The sequence below is a fragment of the Bos taurus genome, chromosome 19, assembly GCF_002263795.3.
Source record: "Bos taurus isolate L1 Dominette 01449 registration number 42190680 breed Hereford chromosome 19, ARS-UCD2.0, whole genome shotgun sequence".
In the NCBI taxonomy this organism is placed as follows: Eukaryota; Metazoa; Chordata; class Mammalia; order Artiodactyla; family Bovidae; genus Bos; species Bos taurus.
The window spans coordinates 40,413,873-40,432,791 of record NC_037346.1 but is presented as its reverse complement, the minus strand read 5'-3'; the positions used below and the strand labels follow the sequence as shown (position 1 = coordinate 40,432,791).

General features: G+C 45.3%; 1 protein-coding gene across 2 annotated transcripts; it reads right to left on the bottom strand.

The window, feature by feature from the left end:
- Nucleotides 1-2,720: 2,720 nt before the first annotated feature.
- MSL1 (MSL complex subunit 1) lies at nt 2,721-14,820 on the bottom strand. 2 transcript variants are annotated; one of them, XM_002695963.6, is made up of 9 exons: nt 13,695-14,820; nt 10,975-11,198; nt 9,569-9,951; nt 7,615-7,662; nt 7,098-7,162; nt 6,396-6,463; nt 5,885-6,009; nt 5,647-5,719; nt 2,721-5,254 (listed from the first exon to the last, which is right to left on the bottom strand). In XM_002695963.6, exons 1-9 carry the CDS (start codon nt 14,460-14,462, stop codon nt 5,164-5,166), a joined length of 1,845 nt encoding a protein of 614 aa, XP_002696009.3. In that variant the 5' UTR covers nt 14,463-14,820; the 3' UTR covers nt 2,721-5,163. The 2 variants fall into 2 exon arrangements, with proteins under 2 accessions (XP_002696009.3, XP_015314331.1); XM_015458845.3 differs by lacking the exon at nt 7,615-7,662.
- Nucleotides 14,821-18,919: the final 4,099 nt, after the last annotated feature.

Genomic DNA, 18,919 nt, shown 5'->3' with positions numbered 1-18,919 from the left:
GGAGGAGAAGCCCGAGGATTTAGTGTTGCACCACTACAGTGTTTCCCCTGTATTCTCATTTCTTCCCCCTTCATGTGTCTTCCCACCCCAGCCATCAACTCCCTCAAAGTGCAGGCTAATACGATGTGCTTAGTCGCTCAGTCATGTCCTATTCTTTGCGGCCCGATGGACTGTAGCCAATATGGGTCCTGTGTCCATGGGGATTCTCTAAGCAAGAATACGCGAACGGGTTGCCATGCCCTCCTCCAGGGTATCTTCCCAACCCAGGAATCGAACCCAGGTCTCCCACATTGCAGGCGGATTCTTTACCGTCTGAGCCAGATGGTAATCTTACTAAAATTTTAGAACCGACTTAGAGATAATCATCAGATCAGATCAGATCAGTTGCTCAGTGGTGTCCGACTCTTTGCGACCCCATGAATCGCAGCACGCCAGGCCTCCCTGCCCATCACCAACTCCCGGAGTTCACTCAGACTCACGTCCATCGAGTCAGTGATGCCATCCAGTCATCTCATCCTCTGTCGTCCCCTTCTCCTCTTGCCCCCAATCCCTCCCAGCATCAGAGTCTTTTCCAATGAGTCAACTCTTCGCATGAGGTGGCCAAAGTACTGGAGTTTCAGCTTCAGCATCAGTCCTTCTAAAGAAATCCCAGGGCTGATCTCCTTCAGAATGGACTGGTTAGATCTCGTTGCAGTCCAAGGGACTCTCAAGAGTCTTATCCAACACCACAGTTCAAAAGCATCAATTCTTCGGCGCTCAGCCTTCTTCACAGTCCAACTCTCACATCCATACATGACCACTGGAAAAACCATAGCCTTGACTAGACGAACCTTTGTCGGCAAAGTAATGTCTCTGCTTTTGAATATGCTATCTAGGTTGGTCATAACTTTCCTTCCAAGGAGTAAGTGTCTTTTAATTTCATGGCTGCAGTCACCATCTGCAGTGATTTTGGAGCCCAGAAAAATAAAGTCTGACACTGTTTCCACTGTTTCCCCATCTATTTCCCATGAACTTCCTGATGTTCAAGCTGGTTTTAGAAAAGGCAGAGGAACCAGAGATCAAATTGCCAACATCCACTGGATCATGGAAAAAGCAAGAGAGTTCCAGAAAAACATCTATTTCTGCTTTATTGACTATGCCAAAGCCTTTGACTGTGTGGATCACAATAAACTGTGGAAAATTCTGAAAGAGATGGGAATACAGACTACCTGATCTGCCTCTTGAGAAATTTGTATGCAGGTCAGGAAGCAACAGTTAGAACTGGACATGGAACAACAGACTTGAGGAGTACATCAAGGCTGTATGTTGTCACCCTGTTTATTTAACTTATATGCAGAATACATCATGAAAAACGCTGGACTGGAAGAAACACAAGCTGGAATCAAGATTGCGAGGAGAAATATCAATAACCTCAGATATGCAGATGACACCACCCTTATGGCAGAAAGTGAAGAGGAACTAAAAAGCCTCTTGATGAAAGTGAAAGTGGAGAGTGAAAAAGTTGGCCTAAAGCTCAACATTCAGAAAACGAAGATCATGGCATCCTGTCCCACCACTTCATGGGAAATAGATGGGGAAACAGTGGAAACAGTGTCAGACTTTATTTTTCTGGGCTCCAAAATCACTGCAGATGGTGACTGCAGCCATGAAATTAAGATGCTTACTCCTTGGAAGGAAAGTTATGACCAACCTAGATAGCATATTCAAAAGCAGAGACATTACTTTGCCAACAAAGGTTCGTCTAGTCAAGGCTATGGTTTTTCCAGTGGTCATGTATGGATGTGAGAGTTGGACTGTGAAGAAGGCTGAGCGCCGAAGAATTGATGCTTTTGAACTGTGGTGTTGGATAAGACTCTTGAGAGTCCCTTGGACTGCAACGAGATCTAACCAGTCCATTCTGAAGGAGATCAGCCCTGGGATTTCTTTAGAAGGACTGATGCTGAAGCTGAAACTCCAGTACTTTGGCCACCTCATGCGAAGAGTTGACTCATTGGAAAAGACTCTGATGCTGGGAGGGATTGGGGGCAAGAGGAGAAGGGGACGACAGAGGATGAGATGACTGGATGGCATCACTGACTCGATGGACGTGAGTCTGAGTGAACTCCGGGAGTTGGTGATGGGCAGGGAGGCCTGGCGTGCTGCGATTCATGGGGTCGCAAAGAGTCGGACACCACTGAGCAACTGATCTGATCTGATCTGATGAGGAAAGGAGGAATTGATTTTTTTTTTTTTTTGGTCACCCTGGAAAGCAAAGCAAGAACCAGTGGGCTCAAGTTACAAGAAGTTAGATTTTGTCAACAAGAAGAATTCTCTAACATTTAGGAAAAACTGGACAGGAGAAAATGAAAGTGTTAGAGAAGAAGCTGGATTTCATTTGTCTGGAATGTTGTCAGAGGGAAATCATGTACTTGGGTCAGACTACATGACCTATAAGGTCCTTCCAACTGAGGTTTTATTAATTAGACACCAGGCACCAAGCATCCTATCATCTCTTATTTTTTTTAACTGCCCATTATCTGTAAGGAAGAACCCAGGACAAAGAGAGGTGGAACATACATTGTGTACATACACAAATGGAAGTTAGTATCTCATATAAAAGGGAAAATGGTGTTTTTCTATTTTGTGAAAGTGGATATCTTTTTCTAGTCCTTTAAAATATCCAAGCAAAATTGTTTAATGCTTCCCAATAAATCTAATAAATTGAAGCAGAAGTTCAAAAATTAACAGCCACAATAGTTTATTTACAGTTGAACTCTTTATAAGATATTTACAAGACAACCAATTTTACACATCAGAAATGGTATCAAAAGTATGAATTACAACACAGACAACAATATGAAATGGGCATAAAACAAAGCTGAAGTAGACAGACAAGCAATTTCTTTTTTTTAATTTATTAACACTAGCTTAAACTTTGTTAAAGAAAGAAACAAAGAACTATGTTTTAGGAGAACGGCAGGGCCTTCACTTGAAGATTGAATTTCACAGTGTTGTATCCCATGTAGGGAAAAAACAAGACTAATTTCCCCCCACACTCTGACACACTGTCTTTTTGCTCTTGGAACTTTGCTCATCTACTCTCCAACCTCCTCGAAAAAACTTCAACATATCCAAATCAAAGGAGAATTGATCTAGAAGAGGGGGCAATAAAATAGATACTAGGTAGAGGGAAAACCAAGAAAATTAGAATCCACCTAAGTCTGGGCAAATAGCACCTCATGGATTCCTCTTCATCTAACTTGAGTTCAGAATCTGGGAAGTCCCTTGGGTAGGAACAAACAAAGGTGAAATCTGCTAACCCATATCCAAAGGAATCCAACAAATGCTGAAAATTAAGAAACTGAGAGGAATCAAGGAATAAAATATGGAGACACTGACTGGTCTTTTTTCTTCTTGGGCACATTTTAAAGGAACATAACATAGGTCAGAGTAGGAAAGCCAAACAGTTTGCCATATTAAAATGATGGAGAACAAAGAAAATCTGGCCTAGTTTTTCTAGAAATCTCCTTCCTCTCCTTAAGGTGTGAGATGAGAGCCCCTAGTGGAATAAGTCCTATTTCTCTCTACATTCTTGCTGCAAAGAAGTTCACAGCAGGTTCCCTTGTGGAGAGCCCACTCTCCTAAGCAGATGGAGTTACAAATGAAAACCCATAGCCACACACACACACAAAGGAGAAATAAGAGCAGCAAGATCATCCAAGAATACTACATGTGCTGCCCGAGTAATTCCTTTAAAAGTCAAACTCAGGGAGCACAGACCAACATCTCACAAAAAGCTTTAGCAGTGGGAGGCCCCTGAGGAACTTTTTTCTTCCCTTCCCACAATGGTATCCCATTCTCTCATGCTCCACTGTCGGGCCGGCCACACACCCTACATACCTTGGCTTCTCCTCTAAAAGTGCTAATAATCTGGGGACATATTCTCTTCAAGGATAAAAGCCCCTACCTTCTAGGAGATTAGACCCCTACTTGTTTTCATACAATAGTCCTGAAGACTAAAGAAAGGCAATTCCTATATATTTAAGACCAGAGGTCTTGGCTCTATTTTCCTTCCAGATAGTTACAGGGATCTTACACTGAGACCAAAGTGGCCTGGAGTGCTGTCCTGAAATTTTTTAACAAAATGGGGGAGGTGAGGGTTGGGAGGGGGGAACCAAGATGGTACACATACAAATCTATTATTACAAAATGAACTGGAGAAGCTCATTAGGTACATCTGTTTGTTTCAAAATGTAGACATTTGCCAGCCAGAGGAAGCACATATTTCCACATACATCCCCACCCTCCCTAAATCTCTAACCCACCACCAAGAGCTCAGCTAAAAGGATAAAACCCAACTAAGGAATACTCAAGAGGTGATGTGACACAAAGACATCTGTACAGGATCTGGCATGCCATTCCCAAACACCAACTGCTTTTGTTTAGAGCCATAACTGGCCCCAGACTAACCATCCTCTTTCTCTCTTCAGAAGATTTTATTCTTGAGGGGTGGGGAAAGAAATTCAGTTACCCATTAACTTAAGAAAATAATCACAGCCAAACATCCCTTCCCACATGGCTGTATCACAAAACAGTTTTAAGACAACTGTGTTTTCAGATATTTATCAACCAACTCTCCATTATCTTTTCTACCCTGTGAAGATGACTTGCTTCATCATGTCACTTGTTATTCCTCATCTGGTCCTTAAGCTCCTGGTGAAATTTTGTTTTGTTTTAGGGTAAAAACCACTATACCCATACTATAAGGAAGGGTATACGGGGCGAGAAGAGTGCCATGCAGGCACAACTCTAAAGGCAGGGGTTGCTTCATCTTCCACAAGTCTAATGAAGAGAGCCCTTTTACCCCTTTAACATAGGCAAATGTAAAGAAGCAGACCCCTGAAGCTTCCAAGTCTGCCATCCTATAGATTTAAGTTGAGAACTCATTTCCCCAAAAAGGGAAAAGAAATCCCAATCACCCTCCACAATTCACAATTAGCCCAATGAAAGAGTTTTTGTGAAATCAGAGTGATGAAAACAAAACCAAGATCAGGGGAGTATGGAAGGGCATTTTCAGCAAATGGTAACATACATAAGGACATAGGTCACATATACAGGTCTCTGCCACTCCCTGGGAATGGCATGCTACAACTATCTGAAGACAGAAGGTTCTTGCCAGCACAGCTATTTCCTACACGTCCGATGAGGTGTTTGCTTCTTCTGGATCTCCAACCTGCATCGGCTACGCTCATCCAACCAGGGCAGCTCAAAATTCCTGGCAAAAAAAGAATAAGGAAATCAACCTGCAAGACTAGAAGAAATTCGGTATGGACATGAGACTGTCAAAGAGATGGTATATCCTTCACCATTCCTAGCCCTGACTCCCAAGTCCCAAGTTTGGAGTGTCTTTCTTGCCTCAAAGTCAGAGCAACGGTGTGCTATTAAAGTGATTGAATAATCTATTTCTAAATCAAAAAGCAATCCTCCTAATTGCTGGCTTGGGAATCTTCTCATTGCAAAAGCTAGTGGCCCAGGCAGCCTCACTTGTCAAAGAACCATGGCTATCCCTAAGCCAACTATTCCACCTTATACTGAAGCTTTCATGAAGACTGAAAGCGAAGTGAAGTGCAAGCCACCTGAGAAGAGCGAAAAAAACTTTATACTTACTGTGGAGTTAGTTTTGGTAACGGTCGTCCGAATGCTACAACAGGCAAGAAGGGGGTAATCATCAAACTTTCAACTATGGAAGAAAGCCAGATGGGACCTTGTTAGTGACATAGATGGAAGATATCTAGCAACTATACCTCTTCCAAAATACCACATTCATTCAGAGCAAGCTGTATCCTGGGCCTTGTACCCTTTTTCTTCTCCGAGAAACTTACTCTCTTAGATAAACAAAACTTACCATCATCTGGCTCAGGGAAAAATGAGGTAACCTCGGGCTCAGATTCCTGAATTCCTTTCTTTTTATACATTCTGAGCTGCAGTCGCTGTAAAATTCTTTGTTCCCTGATCCTCTGAATATCCCATCTGGGAAAAACAAACCAGACAAAGAAAACAAACAAACCCAATATTACTGAAAACCTGCTCTATAAAGGCAACTCATATAATCCAGATGCTAGGGAGATCCTGGCTGAGACTTCTAGATGAGGGGATGGGGGGGCAGGGAAGTAGGGGGTAAAGAAAACTGTCTGCTTGATTAGGGAAGAGCTGTTTAGGTCTAGCAGTCTGGATCATGTGTTAGTGTTCCCCACAAGAAAAAGAGGCCAAACATCTTTAACAATAACCACTTCAAAACTGTGTTAGGAAGTCAGTAATTTAAAAGTATTAAGAGCTCCTGGGCTCCCCTCAGCAGGGATGAGATGTCACAGTCCTATAGGCTCAACTGTTCCCACAGTGAACATCTCTAGCCTCACCTTTTCCTTCTCTTCTCATCCAGCTCCAGTTTTGCATGCCTCTTTGAAAACACACTGTCATCCAGGTTCTGTGTAAAGAATAGCAGCTGATAAGTTATTTATCACCATGTGACATGTATTCTCATTTCCAGCTTCCAGGAATAAAAACTCTTTCACCTAAGTCTGTGAGTTCTATGGGTATCATGGGAAACTCCTGGTAACAAAAATCAACGAAACACATACTCCTATCCCCACTCCTACCCTTGTAGAATCTCCGTATTTCAAAATCATTTCTATAACTTTCCAAAGTGAAAGTCACATAAAACTGAAACAACCCTTCAGACTGCCACAAACCCTCCCTACCGCTATACTTTATAAGGGTATGAGTTTAAAGTAAGTATCAAGCTTTCAAAAGGCAAATGAGCTTGGAATATACAATTCTGTTTCTGAGGGGTACATGCCTAACTTTTCTACTTAGCATGAAACCTAGCTCTGTTTTGAATATTCACTAGCTACTTATTTTTTAATAAATCACTTAGCCATTTTAGATCTCAGTTTTTTCATCTATACAACAAAGGAGTTGGACTTGATAATCTCTCAAGTTACCTTCTGGCTTCAGAATTCTATTTAACCCATCCATACAGTTATGATGACATATTCAAGTTATACCCCCATTTCTAGCTATCTCTCACTCCCTCCTACTGACAGGTCTTGGGTACCTACCTCCAAAAGGTCTGAAGGATTTGGGTCCCTTAGAGGCTCTACTGAGTGGTCCCTCCAAGAAGGAACTGGAAAGAAAAAAAAAAAGAAAAAGAAAGGGAGGAGGGGTGGAACCACCCTTAAATCCAAGGTCACACAACCTACTATTCACTAGGACAAGAAGTCTTTCCCCAGATAAGACAAAGTTACCAAGTGATAGGAATCCATTCTATGGCCTCACCTGAAGCCATATTCAGTGTCCTCGCTATGGTATTGAAAGAACCTAAAATGCCATTGCAGTCTGCCAAACACAGGATCACAAAAAACCCTAAACCAATACCTGACAATTCATATAATGGATGCTATTGCAGTTCCTGAAAAACAACTGAAATTTGTAGTCATTTTGAAGTCTACAGTGTAATCACATACCAAAGAATCTCACTCTCCCCCATCCAACTGATGGGGGATACAACTCCCAACCATCCACCATCCCACCAGCCCCCACCCCAGGCCCAGTCAATATAATTCCTATTCTACTCACCAGCCAAGACTGAAGTTTCTCCTGCAACACTTGATGGCATCAGACACCCTAAATAATGCAGGAAAGAAGAATCATCTCAGTGTAAAAAGAAAAAAAGCCCATACCCAAAATGGAGGAAAGGATCATCACTGATGCTCTCACTAGGAAGCCATTTTGTTTTTTTTGAGTTGCTCTTTTGAGAATTTCTCTCGGGGGAGGGGAAGAGGGAACAACAGACAAAAGAAAAGAAAATAAGCCCACCACTTTTTTTTTTTTTACACTGAGACGACTTCTTTTCTTCATTATTTAGGGTGGTTTCCCTGCAACAGTTGATGGCCAAGGATATCAAACCTTAAACTCAGAACATGGCAGGTGAGTAAAAGTTGACCCTATTTTTTAAATAAAAGATCAGTGTTCTCAAAACTTACACATGTAGTCTTCTTAAACAGCTCCCTCCTCCCTCCAAACAAACTACCTTGCTGGTCCAGCCTGAACAACATGCACAAAGACTTTGGCTTCCTTAGAACAAGCCATTGAGACTTCCTCTTGAAATAGGGGCATCCAGAATAAGGATTCACACATTTATTCACAACTCAGGCTCCTCAAAGGACTGGGATCCCCCCAATCAGACTCTGTCTGTACTGCTAGACCCACAATATCAGAGGTGTTTGGAATTTTCTGTACTACGGCAGAAAGGGTTTTCAAAAACAGCCAGTCACACAGAACAGCTCGGGACCAAGCCATTTCTCAATCCCGGATGGGAAATTGCTTCACGGTTTCTCTTGTTACACAGCATTGCCATGGCAGCAAGAAGGTTAACCATTAAGGATGAACCTGTTCAACTGACTGAACCAACAAAAACCTGAACCTAGATCAGGGTCCTGGTCTATCTATGTACTCAAATGTAAGGCCTAATGAATTTTAGATAATGAAGAAGAGTAATCTATCTTCCCCACTTGATTTTGTCACCAGAACAGCCAAACAAAAGCCTGGAGAATGCTCTTGTCTTATTGGAATGGATTCCCATACCCAGCCCTACGAGGGCAAGACACATCAGTAGAAACTCAGGACTGTGACTCTATCCAAGAAGGCTTCCCCACCATCACCCCGGAGCACCCACAGTGACTGTCATAGACTAACATTACACGATTGAAGGCACATTCCAGTTACTGGTTGATGTAGGAGATAGGGAAGCATCTCTGTATGGAAGCCATGAAGAACAAAAAGGGAATGAAGACCAAGGTCCCATACCCCACACCCATCCCAAGCAGCTCAGATATCCCAAGATAGTCCTTATTGTTTGAAAAATAGTTTGTAGACCATTTTATTTAAATATATGAACAACCAATGGGCTACTGCAATCCAAGTAAACTCTTCACATTTAGAACCTTTGTGAAGTATAGTGAGATATAGTAAGACTGTTGGTCTTTGGCAGATTCCTCCTGCCCCCCAGACCGGGACACAGAGATACAGATAAATGTTTATATAGTTAAAGAGCGGAGGCCCAGGTGAAATTCCCCACCCCAAGCTGGCTCCCCAGCCCAAAAATTACCATTGGCCCCTGAGAACACCCAAAGACCACCCTCCCAGGTTTCACACAGTATCAATTGCAGGAACAGTCGTGCATGGCAAAGTATAAGTTCTATGCATTTCACAGCACAGAAAACCCTTCTTTCAGAGGGCATGCAAGTTGCCGGAGATTACACCCCCAAGTCTGGTGCTCTTGTGATGAGCAACTTACTGGCAAACACATCTCCCAGTGTTGTAAGCAGGCAAATACATTGAGCACATTTTGCTGTAATTCCATCTATTTGCAATGCCTGCACAGTGTCTGTCTCTGGCTGTTAACTTACTCATTCTTGACAGAACTCTGCTTTATTGATTGCACTTTTTTAAAAATGCCAAAGGCATTTTCACACTTGTTAGCTTGACCGCCACCACTAGGGTATAAGAGCAAGTGTTCTCTATGCCTTACTTGCTACAGTCTCCTCCTTCTTTGGAGAGGATTCCCGTAATGGTAACGGTGATGGGGGAGGCTGGTGCCAACGACACAAATACATTTCTGTGGTGGAAAGGTACGGCAAATCTTCTATCTCACTTGAGAAGGCTTTCTCCTTGGGATGGATGCTGGGTCCCTTCTGGGGAGTTGAGAGTCTTGGCGGGGTGTCCACTGAAGACCGGGGCTTTTCTGGAGTTTCTTGGCTCCTCAATTCACGTTTACAAACAGTTTCAGATAAGGAACCACAGGGTTCCTCTTTAACAGGAGAGTGCTTAGGAGTTTTTGTTTTGACTTTTGAAAATTCAGGAGCCAGCTTTTTAACAGGAATCTTTCTTTCTGTACTTCCAAATGGGGATTTCCTATTAGATAGGGAAGAAAACATTATAGAATTTTATTGACTCTTGAATAAAATCTGATTTGATTACATTTTCGGGCAAGAGAACTAGCTTGCTCCAAAATGACCAGTATTCAAGTATCTAAATATCTGGGTTCACTTGGCTGTCATGAGCAGGAACAGCCTCATGCTTAACAGTATGTATAATAAGCCTTTAGTAAACGTTTGTTGAACAAGTGAGTTTCCATGCTTAAGCACCTCTACTACTATTCTATTTACTACTAAATCTAAAAAGGTTCCTATTTTATTCCAGATCCTTTAGCTAACATCAGATGCCTCTACTCTGTGGTCTATTTCACTCCTGTCAACCAGATGCCAGTCTTATCCCACCCCCCTATTCCTATACCATGTTAATTACAACCATTTTTTCTTGCTATCTTCTGATTCTCTTTCTCCCACCAGTCTACACACACACACACACACACACGCACACTTCAAGAATGTCATCTCCTTTCCTTTTTTACCAACCTAAGTTCTATACTTTTTCAAGATCCATTTCCTCCTTAAACTTTCACTATTCTAACGCACAATAATTAATCTCTTAATAGTCTGTATCACTGTTGTCCATCTGCATATTGAATTCTGAGTTTTCAAAGTGTATGCTATCCTTATAGCTAGACTAATCTCTTCGAGTCCAAGGACAGTTAGAGCTTACATTTTTAACATCTACCAGTGTCTAACGCAATGAAGTAATTTAATACTTCCTAACTTGAAGTGAAGGGCTATAGTTCTAAGAAATTCAGCTGTCACATTTGCCGCCCATTCTCTTTATGATGTATACTGCATTCTGTAATTATTACTGTGGCCAAAATGTTCCTAACAGACTTTTATAGCGCACACAAGGATGTTTCAGTTTCTCAGTGCAGAAGACCTTGTGATTCAAGATACAGTTGTATTAAAACTAATTCATAAGTCCTCATCCCTTACTCTCAGTCACTGCAAACAAGTGACCTCAAGTCCAGACAGTGTAACAAAGTTATCAGCACACCTTTTGTGTCCCTTTCCACTCCGCCCACAGGAGAAAGGCTTGGGAGGCAGAGTCTGGGGTGTCTCAGAAAGCTCCGGCTGGCACTCCAGTTTAATTTTCTCCGATAGCTCCGTTTCCTCTCTTTCTTCAGTTTCATAGCCCTGAAACAGCTTGTGCCTTTCTTTCTCGTTATCCTTCTTTACCAGCTGCATCCGCCTTTCCATACGTTCAATCCGAGCAAGGAGCTAAAAAAGAGAGTGGCAAAATGCAGACTTAAAAAACAGAAAAATTAAACACAGGTACTTATCCCCATTCTGGAATCAGTCTGGTCTTCTGCCTCTTTCCATGAACCACCACAATTCAACTTATTTTTAACAGGCAGACATAATCTGAATAGATTTTCTTAATCACAATAGAGAAGACAAGGTGCACTGGTTAATTGGCGCTAATGTAGTTGGGGAAGGACATGGGGAATCTGTAGTTCATTCTTCTGAAAAAAATCCTCTTCACCGGGAGAGGCCACAACATGCCTTTTAAATGGCATGGTCTCTGCTACTGCTAACATGTGGCTCCAAGTCAGTTTGGGAGTTTCCAGAATTAACCTTAATGTTCTTTTAGGAGGCCCTGAAGTTCTCCAAACACTATCCTCTCTACTTCCACTCAAAAATGCTACACACAAGGGCAAAGTGCAGACAGTACATTGAGACAGAATTAAAAGCTCACACAATCACAGTGCTGCTAGGGATTGCAATGTTATTTGAAAGGGGGTACGGTAGGGTGGGGAGGTGCCACCTAAAATGTGAACACTCAATTTGGAAAACTTATAAAAAGAACCAGTACCCATAAGTCCCATCAATCATCAAATACGCATATTGCTTTGCATTTGAGATAACAGAAAAACTTACACCTATTTATTTAAATATTGAAAAGTCTTTTGACTCTAATAATTAAAGGGAGGACCACATGATCAAACACAAAATGGAAGTCTATCATCATTGAAAATTTCACATTAAAATGTTCTGAGAAAAGATGCCAACTGTGCTACTTATACTCTATAACAAGAATTTTATTTGGGTTAGACAGTGATATTAATGTTGACTTCATTATATCCACTTAGCTGCACAGATCTCATGAGGCCAAATAACAACTGGAATAAGAGAAACAAGCTTAAGCAACACTAAGACTGCAATACACAACAGAGGCAGTGAATGCCAAGTTCAGACTGACACTCTATCCTTAACTCACCCCACTTTTCCTGCCTAGGAAAATCTGCAAAAGGGCCATTACCTCAGGAACTGAGCAGAAACCACAATCAGCAGAGAGCCCCCTGTCCGCCACACTCTCATTTCATCTCCTGTTTTGATTCACAGCTTTAACGTTACTTAAGCATGTTTGTTTGTGGATGACATTTCCTTGATTTCTTCTCCTTCACTGGTCGTCCTCTCCCGACTTCCCCCCCCCAAGTCAGGACATGATGTGTTGTAATTACAGTACCATCACACCCCTAGACTGCAGTACAGTAGCTGAGCAGTGCCACCTCCATATTGAGTAACTTCCACAAATCAACACCATGAAATATTTTAATGAGACCGGCCCCAGCTCCCATCCCACCTTGCAGAATGCATTCTCTAATAAAACAGTTGCTGCCTGAAGAGATTCATTTGGAAAGCAAACAAAATGAATAGCCCTCTGCTCCCTTGCTCAGCCCTTGGCGCACACAACGCCAGAGAGAGAGAGGGAGGGAGAGAGAGGAGAGACAGAGACTGCTGCAGCCTGAACACAACAATTGTAGAAACCATGTTTATTTTTAGGCAGCTGTAAGGTATGCTAGCACTATAATATCCCACCACCACAGCTTTCCTGATATCTGGAGTATGTTTTAACACATCAGGTGCCCTTAACTACTGCTACAAGGGTAATAAAATAAAATAAAACAAGCCCATATAGTCATGCTCCTCAGAAGTACAAAGAAATAATAAATGACTTCCCTACATCTTAAGATTCTAATATAGGGGGAAAAATTTTGGTCTACTTAATACATTTAATAAGCTTAATTTCCCCTGATGCCTTAAAACCCTTCCAGTTTCTAAACACCATGCTTATACAAGGGAGCTGGTCAGTAAATCATGTTTTATAACTCAGATTCCTATTAAAACAAACAAAAAAACCCCTGAAATCAAAGGTGATGATTCTTCTAATATCATTTTAAAAAGCTAAAACAGGATTCCACTGTGAGTCACCCCAACCCCTCTGCCAATGAAAAGGTCTACTACTCTATCTAGATAAAGATGCTACAGCAGTGCTTAGAGCAACAGCTGCTATGGCCCTCTCCTCCAGAATGCATTTCTAACGCAAAGCTCTTTAACTCCTTCCATAAAGCAACCACATATGCATCCCACCTTTTCATTTTTCAACCCCTCACAAATCAGGTCTTTCCCACTCAACGTCTTTCCCACTCAACGTCTTTCCCACAAGTCTGGGGCTGTCATTTTAAATTAACCCTTTGGCACCTGAAACTTCCCCTCCCCCTCCTCCTGGGAGGTTGCCCTTTAACCCTTCCCTCAAACCCAACGTGTCTGTGAGCCTGGCTCCCAAGGACCCAGCAACTGAGAAGACTCCTTTGCTGGTGGCCGACCTCCTTACCCCTAACTCAGGGATACCTTAACCTCCTACAGCCCCCTTCCCCCGAGCATGCGCACAACTCGCTCCTCGTCCCGAACGCAGATTAACCCTTCCCGTACCGTGTCTCTCTCTGACTTCAGCTCCTCGATCTCCTTTTCCTTGGCTTGCAGCTGCTGCTGCTGCTGTTCGATGAGGTCCAATTGCAGCAGAAGGATCTGTTTGAGGCAGGCGGCCTGACTGGAAGCTCCAGAGCCGCCGCCACCTCCGAGAGGGCTCTTCCTCATACTCTTCCATCGGCCCTCGCTGGCCGCCAGGGTCCCGGCGGCGGCGGTGGGCGCGAGGGGTGGCGGCCCGGGCAGAGGTAGTGGTGGGGGTCCCGCCGGGTCCGAGGCGGTGGCAGCTGGGGGAGCCGCCCCACCCTTATCCCCAGCCCAGGGCGTAGGCTCTTTGGCCGCCGCCACGAGAGAGCCCGTCTGAATGGGCAGCACCGCCTGATACTTGGGTCGGGGACTGCAGCCGGCTCCGGCTGCCGCTGGCTCCCCCCCAATGCCAGCTTGTTTGGTGGCCGGGGGTGGACAGGGCAAGGGCACCGAGCCGCCCCAGCTCTCTTCCTGCTGCCCGGGGGCCGCCCCGGCCGGGAGTAACAAGCCCCGGCCCTTGCCGCCGCAGCCGGCCGGTGAGGGCGCGGGGCTCCCGCCCTGGGAGGAGGCCAGCGGGGGGCCCGGCTCCTTGAGCTTACGGTGCCGGGGGAGGAAGTGGGCTTCGGCCGCCCCAGGTTCGTCCTCGGGCCCGCCCAGCGCCGCAGCCCGCTCGTAGTCCAGTCGCTGCTCAGGGTTGCCGCCGGCAGGGGCCGCGGCCGCCTTGAACACTGCGGATCTCATGGTCATAGTGGTCCGGAGCAGCGTCGGGGACCGAGACGGAGGAGGGGGTGGGGAAGGGGTGAGGTGCGGGGGGTCGAGGACGGAGGAGGGGGAGGGGAGTTTGGCGGGCTCGCCTCAGCAGCGCGGCAGCAGGCCTCGGCTAGCGCGGCTCCTCCGGGGCCCGGGCGCCATCCCGCCGGCTTGCGGAGAAGTGGAGGCCGCGGCTGAGGCCCGCCGCCGGCCCATGGGGGCCTCGCCGCCGCCTCTGCTGCCGCCGCCGCCGCCTTCGCCTCAGAGGCAGAAGCTCGCACCCAGCCGCCCCCGAGCTCATCCCCGGAGCTCGCTTCGGCCCCCCCTGGCCCGGCCGGGCCCGCCTCGTCTCCCCACCCCACACCCCCCTTCCCCGCCCCGGCCCCCCGCCCCGGAGCTCGCCTCAGCCGCCCCGAGCCTCCATTTTCCACCCCCTCCTCCTCAGGAGGGGGTGGGAGGGATGGGTCCGCCCAAAGCCCTCCTACTACGGGAGAGGGTCTGTCGCCTCACCCGGGGGTCTCCGGACTCGGGGTCCCCCTCCCCCACAGTCACCCCCGACGCCTCAGCGTTTCCCTTTAAAAAAACGGAGCCGCTCGGAGCCGCCACAGCCGCAGCCGCCGCCGACCGGAGGGCGCATGCGCCGGGAGAAAAGCAGGCGGGAGTGAACCGGGAGCGGAGAAGAGGGAGGCGGGCCGCGCTATTGTGAAAGGGGCCGCTGTCGCCTGGAGGAGGGCGGGCAGGGGGCCGCGGGGGGCCGGCGAGGGGAGGCCGGGAATAAGGGGCGAGGACCGAGGAACCCGCGGAGCGGCGGGGTGAAGGTGGGCTGCCGGAGGAGGGGCGAGCCGGGGGAGGGTCCGGAGGAGGGAAGAAAGGGCGAGGGCGGCGACGGGCTGTAGGCGAATGCTGAGGCTCCGGGAGAGAGAGAAGCACGAGAGAGTGGAGTTGAGAGGAAGGAAGGGGGCTTTGGGAGGCAGATGCGCCCTCCGTGGAAGTGTATCGAGTGCTCCATGTACCCAGCCTGCGCTGAGCGAATCCTTTCCCGGGCACGTTGGCAACAGGCCTGGCCCTCACTGGAGGGGCCCCGCGGCCCCGCGCGCCGCCTGGACCAGAGTTAGGATGCAGGTTCCTGTTTGAGCTTGTGGGTGTTTCCTGGGCATAGAATTCTAACCCCTCTATCCCTGTGCTCCCCAGCAACCCCACACTTGTATGGGAGAGAATGCAGTTCTTTGTCTCTAAGGGACCCAGACCAGAAACGGAGGGGACCTCTGGTACCCCGAGGGAGGAAAATCCATGATGTCTGCTGCCTAGGGAGTTGTTGCCACCACCTCCCTAGAATGAAGTATTGCCAGCTACCAACAGTTCTTTCCCAACGGCCACCTCCCCAGACTTGTTAAGTCACTTCTAGCGTCTTCTGGGGGTGTTCATGAAGGACTGAGGCAAAGGAAGTCTCATAAAGGATCTTTACCTTTACCGACAATAGAAATACTTTAGGGTATTAACGTATGCTGAGCACTTTGTCCTCTCTGTGTTCATTTTGTATGTCTGTCTAACCTTTCAGGCAGCTTTAGCCAACAAGTCCTTACAGAATTTCTCCTTGAAAACTTTTAAATAGTTTTTATTGATTTTTCTTTTCTGTTTAGGTGGGATTTTTTTTTTTTCCAGTCTATATGGACATGACTAACATTAGTTGGCCTCATGTGAAAACCTCTAATTGAAACTGTGTCTCTGCCCTGTGAGCTCAGAGCATGAAGCACTGCAAACTTTAAACAAATGGATGGGAATGTGCTAAAAAGCCAAGGGAGCCACAGCCCTCTTCTGCCAGACTGTATGGCCTCAGATCTGCAAAGGGAGTATTTGGAGTTAGGGATACCAGTGAAGTGGGGGCCATGTGTGGCAGGAGGCATATAGAATACGGTGATCTTTTTCAGTGTCAAGACCTTCAATACCATCTCTACACTGCTCACATGCTCACTCATGTCCGACTCTGCGACCCCAAGGACTATAACCTGCTAGGCTCCTCTGTCCATTTTTCAGGCAAAAATACTGGAGTGGGTTGCCATTTCCTACTTCAGGGCATCTTCCCGACCCAGGGATCAAACCCAAGTCTCTATACTGGCAACTCCTAAATTTAGATCTTCTTCCTAGGCTCATTCCCTCACTCCAAAATGATATATTCAGATGCCTAGGAAACATATCCACTTGAACTTGTAATAGGCATTTCAAATTTGTGTCTAAAATCACACTCCTGAATTTGCCTCATCTAAATCCTGCTTCTATAGCCTTCCTCTCTCTCTCACTTCACATCCAGTCAGTCTTCAATACCATTGCCCTTCAATGTGTATATCCAGAAACATACACCTTTGCAACATTTCCACAACTTCCACCTTGAGCCATAATCTGAGCCATAATCGTATCTCACCTTTTTTTTTATTGCACTAACATTGTAATTAGCCCCTCAGTTTCAACCTTTGCCTTCCCCCACTGAGGTCTGTTCTCAACACAGCAGCCACAGTGAACCTGATATGAGAACATGTTCTTTCTCATGACTTCCCATCTTACTTGGAGTAAAAACAAAATTATCCTTTTGGTTTTTAGAATCTGGTGACTCCTACTACTCTCCCCCTTACTCAGTCCCTTCCTGCCACACTCACCTCTTTGCTGTCCACACACACCCAGCATGGGTCTGCTCACTTGCTATTCTCTCCACCTGTGTCACTGTTTCTTCAGATATTCACATACCTTCCTATTCATTGCTTCTGTGTTTTAGTAAATGTCTTTTCATCAAGCCTTCTTTTCTGGCTATCTTATGTAAACCCACAACCTCTTCTAAATTCCTTCCCGGGCCTTTCCTGCTTTAGTTTTTTCATAAACTTATTACTATCTGAAGTGAAGTGAAATGAAGTCGCTCAGTCGTGTCCGACCCTTTGCAACCCTGTGGACTGTAGCCCACCAGGCTCCTCTGTCCATGGGATTCTCCAGGCAAGAATACTGGAGTGGGTTGCCATTTCCTTCTCCAGGGGATCTTCCTGACCCAGGGATCAAACCCAGGTCTCCCACATTGCAGGCAGATGCTTTAACCTTTGAGCCACCAGGGAAGCCCGTAATAGATAATGTTAGATATTACTATCTAATATGTAATTTATTGTGTTTATTGTCCTCTTCCACTAGAATGTGAGCTTTATGTTTTTTTTCTCTGCTGTCTCCTTAGCCCGTAGAAATATATCTGGCCTAAAGTAGGCAGTTAATAAATATTCACTGAGTAAATGAAGTGTTTAGATATTTAAGAGAAAGCCTCTACCCTTGACCTTTAGCTTGGTTGAGAGTGACAGCCTTATTAATAGGGTGTAAATAGTGAAACCTAGGGAAGAAAAAAGTTGTCTAGAAGCACAGAGAAGATAGAACATACTATCTGGAGGGAACTGAGGAAGTGACAACTGAAGTGGGTCTTAAAGGCTGAGGCCATAGGAGGACATTGCAGAGTTGAGAACATTACAGATACCTGGGATAAAAGGATGTATTGGAGGAAATGGAGAAGTCAACTGGACTTTAGCTTGGATAGTGGGGAATATAGGCGATAAAACAGGCGAGGTATATTGAGACCAGATTATTGAGGTCTGAAGGCCCAGTTAAGAAATGGATACAATCGACCCTCCACATGCACAGGTTCCACATCTACAGGTTCAACCAAGTGCAAGTTGAAAATATTCAGGAACAAAAATTCCAGAAAGTTCCAAGAAGCAAAACTTGAATTTGCTACAAGCCCAACAATGATTTACATATCATTTGCATTGTGTTAGGTATTGTAAGTAACTAGAGATGACTTAGAGGATATGCATAGGCTATATGCAAATATACACCATTTTATATAAGAGACTTGAGCATTCGAGGATTTTGGTATCCTGAGCAGGATTTTGGAACCAATCCCTCTCTGAGGGACTTGAGACAACTGATTTATCAGCCAAGGTGAAACACTGAAAGATTTCCAGCAAAGTGAGGAATAATCAGATTTGTGTTTTTGAAAGCTAATATATGTTTGTACTGAAGGCAGGAGACCAACTTGCAGGCTATTAGTTCAAGTGAGAGATGATAAATGGTTAATATAAGGCTTGAGAATCTAGTTTTCGCATTATTATTTTACAGAACTTTGTAATCAATTGGAGAAGGAAATGGCAACCCACTCCAGTACTCTTGCTTGGAAAATCCCGTGGACGGAGGAGCCTGGTGGGCTACAGTCCATGGAGTCAGAAAGAGACAAGACTGCACGACTAAACTTTCACTTTCTTTGTAATCAGTAGAAACAGTGAGGAAGGCATGAGGGAGAAGGAGGACTTTGTGGTCGACTTCTAAGACCAGGATTTGTTCCATGAACAAATTCCCTGTTCTCTTCCTCACTAGACCAAATGTTAGTTGCTCAGTCACGTCCAACTCTTTGTGACCAATGGACTTCAGCCCAC

What these genes read in the sequence shown, in the direction of transcription:
- MSL1 (XM_002695963.6), bottom strand. Translation starts at nt 14,462, where the DNA reads ATGACCATGAGATCCGCAGTGTTCAAGGCGGCCGCGGCCCCTGCCGGC. An exon ending in TGAAGTCAGAGAGAGACACG is followed by an intron (nt 11,199 to 13,694) that starts GTACGGGAAGGG and finishes TCTCTTTTTTAG; the next exon opens with CTCCTTGCTCGGATTGAACG. An exon ending in ATCCTTCAGACCTTTTGGAG is followed by an intron (nt 6,464 to 7,097) that starts GTAGGTACCCAA and finishes TTCTTTACACAG; the next exon opens with AACCTGGATGACAGTGTGTT.